The sequence below is a fragment of the Mus musculus genome, chromosome 7 (genome assembly GCF_000001635.26).
Source record: "Mus musculus strain C57BL/6J chromosome 7, GRCm38.p6 C57BL/6J".
Classification (NCBI taxonomy): Eukaryota; Metazoa; Chordata; class Mammalia; order Rodentia; family Muridae; genus Mus; species Mus musculus.
The window spans coordinates 126,476,959-126,491,183 of record NC_000073.6 but is presented as its reverse complement, the minus strand read 5'-3'; the positions used below and the strand labels follow the sequence as shown (position 1 = coordinate 126,491,183).

The window sequence follows — 14,225 nt, the reverse complement described above, 5'->3', positions numbered from 1 at the left end:
AATTGAGCCCAGGAAGCTAGGCAAATGTTCTACCACTGAGATGAACTCAAAAGTCTTTGCTTGGAAGCAGTGTTGACCAAGCACACAATACAAGTGATACAAGTCTGCTAAGGTTAAGTTTGTACTTAACACAAAAGCCAGCCATTAACCTAGTGGACACAGAAGAGCAAAAGAAACGATTAGCACCTGAGCTGAGCCCATGGTGCCTCCAAATGATAACCAAACTTGTCCCCAATCTGGGAACACAACAGTTGTATTTTGCTGTAAAGTCACACAAAGCTCACTGAATTGGGTACTTTTTCTCAAGTTGTCTAAGAACTGACAATGGCTTTGAGCCTGAGCTTGCCTGCCCTGTATGCCAGAAATGGATGTGACGCTAGGGAAACTCAAATGGCTTTGCAGTACTCAAATCCAGCGCTCCTCCACATCCACACAGAAGACACAAGACAAGCTGAGTTATCCATGGGACAGTTTTATTTGCCTCCCTCTCCTGACAGGCCACTCATTGTGAGCAGGAGAAATGTCCAGAGGTGTACTCTGCCTGGATACAGCCTGTGTCCACAGTGGGAACGCTGACCAGGGCAGCCTTATGCCCACAGTGGGAATGCTGACCAGGGCAGCCTTATGCCCACAGTGGGAACGCTGACCAGGGCAGCCTGAAGCTCAATAACCTGAGCAGAAGTCCAGACTCAGCTCCACTTGATGTTCTTGTCCTCCTCAGTCATGGCTGGTACATCAGTAACAAGGCCAGTGCCAATGGTCTTGTTGCCATCCCTCAAGGTGAAACGTTGGCCTTTCTCTAAGATCATGGGCTGCCGCAAGATTAGACTAAGCTTCAAGTCCTCTCCAGGCATGGCAAGTTCCTAATAGAAGGAGAAGCGCAAGGCAATCAGGATACCTTCACTGTGTACCTTCAACCGCTGACACCCATGGGGCTCAAAATCATGGGAAAGCTCAACAGGTTGAAGAATCTGGGACGTTTCATTTAGTTGCTAGGCACACGCAAACAGCATGGAAAAAGTAAAGGGACCATAATCGGGAATTTGGTATTACGCAGTTTTAGTCAACAGGATTTTCCTGAGCCCTTCTTGTGTTTGAGACAGGATTTCGCTGTGTACCCCTAACTGCCCTGGAACTAGCTCTGTATACTAACTACACCAGCCTTGAACTCAAGAGATTCACATGCCTCTGCCTTCCAGCTGCTAAGATTAAAGTCATGGGCTACCACAGCCCAGTTCTATTCCTTTTATATCCCCCCCAGCCTCAACATACCTTCCCTGGAGGCAAGATGACTCGACAGGCCATGTCCCAGGTCAGGGAGAACATGACGGGCATGAAATGAGATACAAAGGGTTTGTGGCGGCCACCTTCCTCCTTGCTGAGGATATAAACCTAGAGGAGAGAAGCAGTAAGGATGGAATGGCTTAGCTACAAGTCCTGCTTCTAAGCAAGGGAAACCACTCAGCACTGGAGCCCTCACCTGGGCCTCCACCTTCTGGTGGGGTTGGATGGAGCCTGGCTTGACCATGACCAAGCCACGCCTCAAATCTTCGCGCTTTAAGCCTCGGACCAGAGCACCCAGGTTATCCCCTGCCTCAGCCCTCTCCAGGCTCTTGTGGAACATCTCAATGCCTACAAGGAAGAAGACAGGAGAGAAGAGGGTCTGAGGCAGAATGAAGGTATAAGAGCTACATGGGAAGGGACCATTCTGACCACGTCCTTGGATCTGAAATCTTCTCATACCTGTCACCACAGTGCGGATGTTCTTGTTATGTCCCAGCAACTCACACTCATCTCCTTTCTTCAAAATGCCACGCTCTAATGTACCTGTCACCACTGTGCCCCGGCCTGGAAAGAAACAGGATGGGTTATTGGTCACCCAGGGTCAGATGACCCCTATGAGGAGTGGTGTACGTGAGCACGGGCCTCACCAGGAATAGAGTAGACTGACTCTACAGGGAGCAGGAAGGGCTTGTCCAGGTCCCGGGTGGGCACTGGGATGTAGGTGTCCACAGCATCCAGGAGCTTCTGCACTGACTTCACGCCTAGCTCAGGGTCACGTTGCTGTTGGAGACATGACAAGACCTTGAAACTTCTGTTCCTATCACAGGATGCTAAGTTTCCAGGTACAGAGCAAAGCTCTACCCCGTCCTCTACCAACAGGAGCCTGTGCTGTGCTCACCTCAAGGGCACAGAGAGCCGAGCCTACGATGACTGGAGTTTCCTCTCCTTTATAGCCAAACTCGGTGAGCAGCTCCCGGATCTCCAGCTCGACTAACTCCACCATCTCTGAGTCCTGGACAGCGTCTGCCTTGTTCACGTACACCACAACATGTTCTACCCCAATCTGCAGGCAAGACAAGAGACTGAGCAACTCTCCTGAGCCATCTGACGTCTCACGGATGTCCATCCCACTCAGACCCCAGTACCTGTTTAGCTAGCAGTAAGTGCTCTCGGGTCTGGGGCATGGGGCCATCATTAGCTGCCACCACCAGGATACAGCCATCCAGGGGGGCAGTGCCTGTGATCATATTCTGGGTGGAAGAGGAAGAAGGTCAGCTTAGTTCAGGGACCTCTTCAACATGCATCCTCTAATGAGAAGTAGCTGTGAAGATCTCCATCTCTCTGCCATGTCTTCACCACCCACAGCCACAAATCCTTGTTCTTATATTCAAACACCGCCACTATTTTATAACCTCCCCCCCTCACACCTCCACTGAACGGAAGCAGGTGCTGGCTGTCCCCAGCAACCCTCACCTTAACATAATCTGCATGACCAGGACAGTCTGTGTGGGCATAGTGTCGGGCAGCAGTGCTATACTCCACATGGGCTGCATTGATGGTGATGCCCCGAGCTCGCTCCTCTGGGGCATTGTCTATCTCCTCGTACTTCTTGAACTTAGCTCCACCTCCCTCGGCTAGAACTACCGGAGGAAGAGAACACACCTCTCAACTCAGGGTCAGAGCTACAGACAAGGCTCGGGGCACACGCCTGAACCCCTCATACAGAAACAATCTGGAAGGATAAATCTCTGTTAAATCTCAATTCTAGGAAATCTCAAATGTAATTCTAGGAAAGATAACTTTGTAAGACAGTGAGAGAATTTCCTAAGGTGTGTGCTCATCACAGACGCTTCCAATTCTTCGCTGACAGCATCTCTTTACAGACCACTCTACACTGGATGGAAACCATTCACAGTTTTCATTTTATGCCTCACAGAGCTCTTCCTGTACAGGGAAACCTGTCTCCTGCATCTTCCCACCAGCCTTCGTCCCAAGTGTCTCTTGGAGCCATGCTAAAGTTCAGCGGACTACAAGACACCCACCCTACGCTCTAGTTCTGACTCTTCCAGCTGACAGGACATTGCCCGACGCCTCCAACCCAACCCAACCCTACTCACTTTTCGTGATGGCTGCAGTCAGGGTGGTCTTGCCATGGTCCACATGTCCGATGGTACCCACATTCACATGGGGCTTGTCGCGTACATAAGTCTTCTTGGCCTCCACAGCTAGGCCGCGACACAAGAAGGGTGATGCGGGAGCCTTCAGCGGCCGCAGCCGACCTTGCAGAAATGGGGTCGGGCTGGCGCAGAGACCTGCGGGGAAAGGCACTTGGGAGTCAGGGATCCGAACCCAGCTACCCTCCGCGCCCCTCGCAACTCCGGGCTGCCTGCGTCCAACCCGCCCCCTCACCGCTGAAGCGGGGCGTCGCTCGCAATAGAGTGGCTGCCGCCATTGTGGTAGTACTCGGTGACCGGGACCGGGAACTAGGCACCCGGGGCCCGCGCGTGCAGGGAAGGACGGGCACTTGGGACTGCAGATCACTTCCGGCGGAAATGAGGGTCCGGACAGCGAGTTTAGGAGCCTCTAGCAGACAGTTTCTATGGCCACGGCCACTGATATCCGGGCATGGAGCGGAAGAGGGGGTTTCTGGTGTCTCGCGGGGGACGATGGGGAATTTCCACAGTTCAGCCTGAGGGGGCCGCTTTAGGAGGAAAATGCGGAGCGCCCCATAATGCACGAGCGCCCCCGAAGGCTTATGGGTGTTGTGGTTTCCAGGGCAGCGGGCTTGGGTCAGTTTGTGACAGGCTTTAGCTTCGCCTGGGTTCGGTCCAGAGAGAAGATCTCCCAGCCTGTAAGAGGCAAAATTAACGAGAGTCAGGGATGGAGTCCCGGGAGTTCCAGTCCTTGGCCATTAAATAACTGCCCCCATATCTCTTGCAGGGATCCTGTGCTTTCTAACATTTTGAAGTCAAACCCTCCTCCCCCAATAGTCCTTTGGACGCTTGACAAGCAGTTTTCTTTCCTTTTTCTTCCTTCTTCCCCACTACCTTCCGAGACAGGGTCTCCTTGGCTGGCCTATGTAGACCAGGCTGGTCTTCCAGCTCTAGAGAAATCTCCTGTCTCAGTGCTGGGATTAAAGGAAGTTTTTTTTTTACTGTTAGTTGAATCTTTTGTATACCCAGCAAATGTTTGTTCCCTAATGAATAAGTGGTTTTTGTTTTTGTTTTTTTTTAAGATTTATTTATTCTATGTAAGTACACTGTAGCTGTCTTCAGACACACCAGAAGAGGACATCAGATCTCATTACGGATGGTTGTGAGCCACCATGTGGTTGCTGGGATTTGAACTCAGGACCTTTGGGAGAGCAGTCAGTGCTCTAAACCACAGAGCCATCTCTCCAGCCCCCTAATGAATAAGTGTAAGTATAGTAATGACTTTTAACTGTCACATTCATCTTTTCGCACAGCTTCTTCAACTCTCACAAATAATAGAAGCTTCTTAACTCTGTCTTTCTTTCTGAAATTTACCCTATCAGCTTAATTGACAGTATCTTTTCCAAATGCTGTAGATTCCCTCATTCCATCCCTAGAGAGATGTCTAGGCACAAGCAAGCTACATCACATCTCTTCTAAAAATCAAGTGGAAGGAGATACAGGTACACACTTGTGACCCCAGCACTTAAGACACTGCAGCAGGAAGTCCAGTCCTAAGGCCTGAGCACAGATTGAAACTCTGAAAAGGTAAAGATAAAGGACAATAGAGTGTTACTGGAATCTTGTGCTAGACTCCCCTCAGTCTTTGTGATTTTTTTTTTTTTTTTTTTATCTAACGAATCCAGGCTGGGCAGTGGTGGCACAGGCCTTTTTAATCCTAGCACTTGGGAGGCAGAGGCAGGAGGATTTCTGAGTTCGAGGCCACCCTGGTCTACAAAGTGAGTTCCAGGACAGCCAGGGCTACACAGAGAAACCCTGCCTCGAAAAAAACCAAAAACCAAAACCAAAAAAAAAAAGGGGGGGGAGAGAAGAAATGAGGCAGTTTTACAGGGAGCAGGTTGTAGAAAGAGACCAAGCTAGACACAGTGAAGACAGAAGGAGCCAGAGAGTGAGAAGGAGCCAGAAGTCCAGAACAGATTGCCAGAGTGTTAGTTTGAGGCCAAGCAGAACAATTCAGGAGAAACTGAGAAAAGCCAGAGTGAATCAGTCAGCTTGATGAGGAGTCTGAGCCAGAACTGTTAAGTTGAACTAGCCAGCCAGACTTCAGAGAGAGCTATGAAGAGGTGAGTTTATTCATCAGTAAGTAAGCCTCAGAGGTTGAAGGCACTAGGCCTAGATAAGACTGTACAGAGGCTAGACACTTCCAGGACTAGGTTTAAACCCAGCGTGGGGGCAGCATGGAATCCCAGCACTCGGGGTCAAGGTTCAAGGTCATCCTCCACCTCTTGGGTTTTTTTTTTAATTTATCTATTTTTATTTATATGAGTCCACTGTAGCTGTCTTCAGACACACACCAGAAGAGTGCATTGGATTCCATTACAGATGGTTATGAGCCACCATGTGGTTGCTGGAATTGAACTCAGGACCTCTGGAAGAGCAGTCAGTGCTCTTAACCTCTGAGCCATCTCTCCAGCCCATCCTCCATATCTTGTAAAGCAAAGACCAGTTTAGAATATGAGACCCTGCCTCAAAAAAATTCCAAGGAAACTGGGTAGTCATGGCGCACGCCTTTAATCCCAGCACTTGGGAGGCAGAGGCAGGCGGATTTCTGAGTTCGAGGCCAGCCTGGTCTACAGAGTGAGTTCCAGGACAGCCAGGGCTACACAGAGAAACCCTCTTTTGAAAAACAAAACAAAACAAAAACCCAAACAACTAAAAAAGATGCAAGGAAGGAACACACAAAACAGAGTCTGGTTTGTCAGTGTCTCAGATTGCCTGAGTCTTATATCTGCAGCTTTAATACTAAATAGAACTCTAGACCTGGGTTTGCATTGATTTTGCTATAGACTTAGAGCAATTTGGTGCTGGGCCAATTGTGGAGAGCTTTTGGGGCTGCTTCTAGAAACTTGGCAGGAATCTGATTGGGGGCTAGAACAAAGAAGTGGGCTTCAGGCAAGACTTTGACTTTGGACTAGGACAGGGAAGTAGGCTCAGATATCTTGGTCATCCTGAGAAGCCCCTTGAAACACTGATCACAGTATTTAGTTTATTGCCTTGCTTGTTCCTTAACCTAGAACTGACCTTATTATCTGCATGGAATTAAAATGATATAAAAGCAGACTGGGAAAAATATAAACCTGCTTCAGCCTCAGAACTGACTGGAGTCATGTTACAGTGTTGTCTAATTGTCTGTTTTCTTTTTAATCCTCCCTCCTTCGCTGGAGACCCTGTTGACTGAGTTGGTTTAGTCAGCCGATGGCTGAAGTCCCAGCACTTGGCATAGCACTGACGGGCAGGAGCACACTCGACAGACAGGAACAAGAAGGTGGAAAGTGGCTGGGCAGTAGTGGTGCACGCCTTTAATCCCAGCACTTGGGAGGCAGAGGCAGGCGGATTTCTGAGTTCGCAGCCAGCCTGGTCTACAGAGTGAGTTCCAGGTCAGCCAGGGCTACACAGAGACAGCCTGCCTTGGGGGGTGAGGGGGTAAGAAGGTGGAAAGTTCAATGCCACCCTCTGTTATATAGGGAATTTGAGACTGATGTAGGATGCAGGAAATCCTGCCTCAAGAAAGCCAATGAAAAGGTGAGGGCCTGGTGAGATATCTCAGTGAGTAAAGATGATTCCACCAAGCCTGATGACCTGGGTTCAATTCCTGAGGCCCATGTGGTTGGATGGAGAGAACCAAATTCCACAGTTGATTTTCACATGAGCATCATTGTATGCGCGCACGCACACGCGTGCACACACACACACACACACACACATGTAAGTAAATAAATGAATAAACTAAAACTTTTTTTTAAAGCAATTGATATCTCTCTCTCCCTTTTTTTTTTAGATTTATTTATTTATTTATTACATGTAAGTACACTGTAGCTGTCTTCAGACACCCCAGAAGAGGGAGTCAGATCTCATTACAGATGGTTGTGAGCCACCATGTGGTTGCTGGGATTTGAACTTAGGACCTTTGGAAGAGCAGTCGGGTGCTCTTTACCCACTAAGCCATCTCACCAGCCCCTAAACTAAAACTTTTTAAAAGGTTTTTGTGAGCCAGGCTGGTGAAAGCTTTTAGTCCCAGAACTTGGGAAGCAGAGGCAAGCAAATCTCTGAGTTCAAGGCTGGCCTGGACTACAGAACAAGTTCTGGGACAACCAGGGCTATACAGAGAAACCCTGTTTTGAAAAAATAACAGAAAGTTTTGTGTGTGTGTGTAGAACCATTAACATTTTTGGAAGATGATCTTGAAATGGAATGGCCTTCCATCCCCCACCCCAAACAATTTATTATTTAGCTCTGTGGTAGACACCTGGGTTAATCTCGTTTGCAGTGTGGAAAGGTATTTTTCCTTTTCTCTCGGTGTTTTGTAAGCATCTCCTTTACCTTCTCACTGGCTTAATACAGAACTGAAAGGTCTAAGGCAAAGCAGGAGAGTATAGGCTAGACTTCTGGGCAGAGCTAGGAACTCCTAGAAAGAACTCTGGGCGGGAGATTTGCTAGTCAGTTTCATTACCCAGATGTGGAGGAAGAAGCAGGTACTGGTATTGAGGAGAGGTAGTGAGCCACGTGGTAGAACATAGATTAGTGTAAACGGGTTAATTTAAGATTTAATTTCATTTACGATCTAGTTGGGAACAAGCTCGCTAAATCCAAGCTTTTATAATTAATAAATGGTCTCTGTGTCATTACTTGGGTGGCTGGCAGCTAGAGACAGTCTGGTGATAATTGGTGCATTGAAGATGGAGCTAGAAATCAGAGCTGAGAGCCTGCAAAAGTCGTGGATGGAAGGCTGGGAACAAGTACTTCCTGAAGCAACACGGCTTCCCAGTGACAGTCTCTGAGGTAGGCGCAAGGTGGGATTGGGAAATCCAGAAAGGCTACCGGCTGAGGGTGGTTCCCCTAAAAACCCCTGCTGAGCAGCAAAGCCGGCTGCCAGATAGAGAACAGTGCACTTCCCCTGGCGCGGAGGGGCGGATTGAGCCATGGTCCAGCTAGAATAACTTCCCAGAGACTGCAGCCCAATTCAGGTCTGCCGCATCCTGGTGCAGCTGCTGGCTCCACCTTTCTGGAGCTGGGGCGGGGCGGGGCGGGGCGGGGCGGGGCGGGGCGAGCGCCCTTAGGAAAAGCCTGCAGCCACGAAGCATATAGTCCGTTGGAGAGGCATGTCCAGGGCTGGCACTAGGCGGAACCGGTAGGGTAACCCGCTAGACCAAGCCGAGGGGCGGAGCCGGCAATCAGTGCAGGGAGCTAGCTGAGCCGCAGAAGGGCACCAGGGCCAGCAAGCTGATCTCCAAGTCCAGACTAAAAGGCTGAAGTCCCAAACTTCTGAAAGGGTAATGAATTAAATTTGAAAACAGTAAAAGGGAAAAGAAACTGAACAGAGACGGTCATAGAAAGAAATACTGAGTTTGAATATTAAAAAATAAAGTCTCCGAAGGAAGAAGAAAGAGAAATAAATAAAAAATGTTCGGTAAATCTGCATAAAGTCTCCAAAGGGAGGAGAGAGAAAGGGAAATAAAGAAAAATGTTCTGTAAATGTGAATAGTCTCCAAAGAAAGGAGAGCAAAGGGGATATAAATAAAGATAGTTTGTAAGTGTGCTTAAAAGCTAAAGTCTCTGAAGGAAGGAGAGAGTTAGTGATTAAGAAGAAATTATTTTCTGTTTAAAATGGAGGTCACAATGGTAATGGCATTTCGATCCCATATAATTTTGTTTCGATTATCAGCACAGAAATAATTGTCAGTAGTGTTCACAATTTTATATATCCTCTTTAAGAAAGATCAGAATAAAACAGACCTAGATAAAGAGAGGGGTGAAAAATTGAATGCTAGATTAGAGTCGATAAAACAGAGAGATCTAATGATCCTTTGAACAAAACTTCCGAGGAATCCAACCTGAAGTCTATACCGCCACCTTGTGACAAAGAGGTAGAATAGCAGCCCATAGAAATGCTAGATAAACTTAGGCTGAGTTAAGAATACAGATTATATTTGATAATGACACCTTAGAGAAATATCACTAGATTACATGTTTCATTTTGTAGAGTTTGGAAAATTAATATATATATATAAATACATCATACAATGGACAACAGAAAAGGACCAGACACTGATGACAAGTAGCCCAGGCGATCCAGCCTCCTCACAGGCTGCCTCAGAAGCTGTTCCCTCAAAACTCTGCATCCAGAACAATTTCACATGCCTAGCTATGATGGTCCAGCCTCACAGACTGTTCCATCCAGGACTTCAGTTAATGCCTGCACTTTCTATCACACAGAGTCTAGACAGCAAATGATACAGTTAGCTTTAACAATGCCCAAATTTTCTTAGCCACCCCCACTTCCAGTAATGCTATTGCTTTCTGACAGCAGGAATCAATCTTTAGGAGAACAATACCCTCATTCATGAGATGGGTGGATGGTGGATGTTTGTTGTCATTTAAGGTGGGTTGGTCACAAGTTGTCATAATGGTTGCTGGGATTTGAACTCAGGACCTTTGGAAGAACAGTCAGTGCTCTTAACCACTGAGCGATCTCTCCAGCCCACCAAGCCCACATTTTTTCTTTGAACTCACAGAGATCTGTCTGCCTCTGCTTCCCAGGTGGAGGATCACACCCAGCCCTAAGGACATTTTCGTACAGCTAGAGTACTGTGAGCATTTCCAGCCCTCGCTCTTCCCAGTCAGGTCTGTCTCACTTCAAGCCGTCTGCTCTCCTTGTGTATCTTTGTATAACTTAGGACCCAGGGGACCGACACCAGCTTTTTGTCCTCCTGAGACTTAGTTCACTTAGTGCTTCTTTCCAGTTATCAGCATTTTCCTGAAAACAATACAACTTTGCTCTTTATGGCTTAAAAACTTCATTGCTCACAGAGGGTTAGGGTTAGACTGTTGTGACCTGCCATGTGGGTGCTGGGAGTCACCAAGCCCTTTGGAAGAGCATCCCATGCCATCTCTCCAGCCCTCATCACATACACGTTTTCTGTCTTAGTGTGAGTTTTCCCAGTCTGTATGCTCGTGGATCACATGAGTGCGTAGCAGCCTTGGGGATCAGAAGAGAATGCCAGACCTCCGGGTACTCTAGTTATAGAGCCCCAGTGTGGGGACTGGGGATTAAACCTAGGTGCACTGGGGGGGTCAGCTGTCCCAACCATAGTACATTTCCTTTATCCATTCCTTTGTTGGTAGACACCAGGGTTGTTGATGCCATAACTGAACTTTCACGCATAGTCCTCCAGTGAACATGAGTATGCAAGTATATGCAGGTACCCTAAGAGTCAAGTGGAGACTCTAGTTTTGTTCTCATGGAACTAAAGTCACACATAGTTTTTGTTTTTTGTTTTTTTTCCCCCTGAAACAGGGTTTCTCTGTATAGCACTGGCTGTCCTGGAACTTACTTTGTAGACCAGGTTGGCCTCGAACTCAGAAATCTGCCTGTCTCTGCCTCCCAAGCGCTGGGATTAAAGGCGTGTGCCACCACACCCGGCCACACATAGTTATGAACTACCCAATGTAGCTATTATTTATTTGGGAAAGGGTCTTGATGTTAGCCTGGGATGAACTTTTCATACGGACACGGCTGACCTCAAACTCACAGAAATCTACCTTCCTCTGCCTCCTAAGTGCTGGAATTAAAGCTGTGTGCATTATACCTGCCTGGGTTATTTATTTTTATGTGTATGGGTTTTGCCTGTCTGTCTGTCTGTCTGTCTGTCCTATGTGTGTACTTCATGCTCCAAGAGGACAGAAAAGGATGTCAGATTCTCTGGAACTATATTTACAGACAGTTGGAGCTGCTACATGGGGGCTGGGAATTGAACCGGCTCTTCTGGAAGAACACCCAGTACTCTCAACCACTGAGCCACCTCTCCTGCCCTCATTTTATTTATTTTAGAGAAAGGGTCTCACTATACAGTCTGAGCTGGCGTAAAAGTCACTATGTAGCCCAGGCTGGCCTCAAATTTACCTTGATCTTTCTGTATGAGCCTCCCAAGTGCTGGGATTACACGTATGAGTCATCGTACCTGGCTCAAATATTATAACTCATGCTATTGGAGACCTATGCCATAAAACAGGGACCCAGGAACCGACACCTAAATACCTAAAGTCGAGCTGACAAGATGGCTTAGCCAGTAAAGGTACCAATCGCCGGACCAACGACCAAACCTGACAAGTTAATCCTCAAGGCCCACGTGGCAGGAGGAGAGAACTGACCCCTCAAAGTTGTTCCCTGATGTCTATGGAACCTTGTGCTCAGACACACTCAGCAACTGGAACTTTAAAAAATTAAATTTCATTTGCTTGCCTGTTTTTTGTTTGGTTGGTTTTTTAAATTTTGTTTAGGTCAGACACAGTGTTGAATATCTCTAATCTCAGCACTCAGAAGCCAGAGACAGCCAGATCTTTGTGAGTTCCAGTCTACACAGTGAGTTCTAGGTCAGATAGGACTACACAGTGAGACCTTGTCTCAAAAACACTTATAGTGTACCAGCACACGTGGCTAATTTTTTTTTTTTTTTTTTTGGTTTTCCGAGGCAGGGTTTCTCTGTATAGCCCTGGCTGTCCTGGAACTCACTTTGTAGACCAGGCTGGGCTCGAACTCAGAAATCCACCTGCCTTTGCCTCCCGAGTGCTGGGATTAAAGGCGTGTGCTATTCATCTTTTAATATTTGTTCTATGTGTGTGCCTGAGTGTGTGTATGTAGAACTGGAATTATAGTTGATTATGAGCCACCTTGTATCTGCCATGAATTGAACTCAAGTCTTCTGCAAGGAAAACAACTGCTCTCAATTTTTGAGCCATCTTTCCAGCCCTTTTTATTTATTTTCAAGACAGGGTCTTACTATGCATGCCTGGTTGACCCAGACATTTCTGTGTAGACCAGGTTGGTCTTCAACCGACAGAGATCTGACTGCCTCTACTTCCAGAATGCTGGGACTAAACCTGTGTGCCACTATGCCTGGCTCTACTTCCTGAAGACAGGGTCTCACTCCATAGTCCAAGCTGGCCTAAAAGTTACTAAGTAGCCCAGGCTGGCTTCAAACTCACTTCACTCTTTCTACATCAGCCTCCTCAGTTTGAGGATAATAAGCATGAGTCATCTTGCTTAGCTCAGTATCTATTGCTCATGTAGGCTACTGGAGGCTTCTGTCTTAAAAACACAAGCGCTGGCTGGAGAGGTGGCTCAATGGTTAAGGGCACTGACTGCTCTTCCAGAGGTCCTCAGTTCAAATCCCAGCAACCACATGGTGGCTTACAACCATCTATAATGGGGGTTCGATGCCCTCTTCTGGTGTGTCTGACGACAGTGACAGTGTACTCACATATATGAAATAAATCTTTTTTTTTAAAGCAAAAAAAAAAACCCAAAAAACCCAAGTGCCCAGGAACTGACACCTTCCAGGGTAGCCGTAGGTCAGTGGCTCATGAAGGCTGGTTTGTCAAAGACCTAGCTTTCCTATAACTGGGGCAAATCTGAGGAATAATTTATATTGTAGATGCAAATCAACTACTTACTCACTGTTAGGTACCACATGCTTAGCTGGATCCCTTCCTGGTTTCTTTTAGTAGCACTTTGGGGGGAGTGGATCTCCTTTGCCTCTCTTCCAACAAATTGCTAGAACACAAATCTCATTTCTAATGTTCCTGGGAAATACAACCCAGCTCCTTCTAATCCTTCCTTGTTTACTTGCTAAACGTTTATTGTTCTGCTGATGTCCTAGGCCCCGTCCCTTACACGTCCTTTGTCTGGTCACCACACTGCTTTGTGCAATTCAACCTATGACTCCATCTCTAATAGACAACTCCACCTACTTACCCAAGAACATTCCCTGTGCTGATACAGTAGCCAACTACAGGAATACAACTATATTGGTTTTGGTTTATTATTTTATGAATCAAGGTCTTACCAAATAGCTCTGGCTGTCCTTAAACTCACTATGTAGACCAATAGACCTTGAACCCATAGAGTTCAGACTGCCTGCTGGGATTAAAGGCTCAGGTCACTATAGCAGGTTTAGATAGGTATTTTAATAAAAAACAAACAAACAAACAAACAAACAAAAACTTCAGTTTACTGAGCACACCAACCAAGCCTGTGACCAAGCGACTACAATATCAGACTAATTCAATCACTTCGAAAACTCTGATTGAGTTCTGGGAAGTAGCTCAGCAGCAAAATATCTAGCACGTTCCCGGCCCTGGGTTTGATCCTCAACACTGACCCTGCCCCACTTCCAAAAGGCCGGACAGTTTAGACAGAACATACCCAAACTTATCAATAGCCATTTGCCCTTTTGTGTTCTTTTTTTTTTGTGTGTGTGTGTACCTTTCTTTTTTTTTTTTATAGAGACTATCACTTGTAACTTTAATTTTTTTTCAAATCCTATTTTTTTTTAGATTTATTTATTTATTATATGTAAGTACACTGTAGCTGTCTTCAGACACTCCAGAAGAGGGCGTCAGATCTTGTTACAGATGGTTGTGAGCCACCATGTGGTTGCTGGGATTTGAACTCCGGACCTTTGGAAGAACAGTCGGGTGCTCTTACCCACTGAGCCATCTCACCAGCCCCCTTTTGTGTTCTTGAACTCTGTCTATGCTAGTTGATGACTAGGTTCGCTAGAGGGAGGGTGTGGGAAACAGTCACAGGAAAGGGATCTCTACATTTGCCTCTTCCTTTAAAATGGTAACAAAGGTAGATAATCCTGGCAATGAAGACCTGACAAAGTTAATCCTGAGCTGGTGCCTAGTGCTGTGATACAGCCTGGGTGATTTAAGACTGGCTAAGCCACA

The 14,225-nt window shown here is 46.8% G+C and overlaps 1 protein-coding gene and 1 long non-coding RNA gene across 4 annotated transcripts; one reads left to right on the top strand and one right to left on the bottom strand.

Annotated features, from left to right (window-relative positions):
* Positions 1–452: 452 nt before the first annotated feature.
* Tufm (Tu translation elongation factor, mitochondrial) lies at positions 453–3,913 on the bottom strand. Of its 3 annotated transcripts, none has more exons than XM_006507719.4 (10): positions 3,694–3,913; positions 3,402–3,596; positions 2,758–2,924; positions 2,430–2,534; positions 2,183–2,347; positions 1,932–2,064; positions 1,828–1,848; positions 1,481–1,632; positions 1,273–1,392; positions 453–863 (listed from the first exon to the last, which is right to left on the bottom strand). In XM_006507719.4, the coding sequence occupies exons 1-10, from the start codon at positions 3,734–3,736 to the stop codon at positions 690–692; spliced, it is 1,275 nt and encodes a 424-aa protein (XP_006507782.1). In that variant the 5' UTR covers positions 3,737–3,913; the 3' UTR covers positions 453–689. The 3 variants fall into 3 exon arrangements, with proteins under 3 accessions (XP_006507782.1, NP_766333.1, NP_001157185.1); NM_172745.3 differs by having other exon boundaries at positions 1,744–1,848; positions 3,694–3,829; NM_001163713.1 differs by having other exon boundaries at positions 1,273–1,632; positions 1,744–1,848; positions 3,694–3,829.
* A 756-nt stretch (positions 3,914–4,669) lies between these two features.
* Gm46001 lies at positions 4,670–6,844 on the top strand. Its single transcript, XR_001778288.1, has 3 exons — positions 4,670–4,702; positions 4,853–5,024; positions 6,662–6,844. It is a non-coding gene; the product is annotated as a predicted gene, 46001 (long non-coding RNA).
* The last annotated feature ends 7,381 nt before the right edge of the window (positions 6,845–14,225 follow it).

What these genes read in the sequence shown, in the direction of transcription:
- Tufm (NM_172745.3), bottom strand. Translation starts at nt 3,736, where the DNA reads ATGGCGGCAGCCACTCTATTGCGAGCGACGCCCCGCTTCAGCG. An exon ending in GTCATGCAGATTATGTTAAG is followed by an intron (nt 2,535 to 2,757) that starts GTGAGGGTTGCT and finishes TCTTCCACCCAG; the next exon opens with AATATGATCACAGGCACTGC. An exon ending in CGGCTCTCTGTGCCCTTGAG is followed by an intron (nt 2,065 to 2,182) that starts GTGAGCACAGCA and finishes TGTCTCCAACAG; the next exon opens with CAACGTGACCCTGAGCTAGG.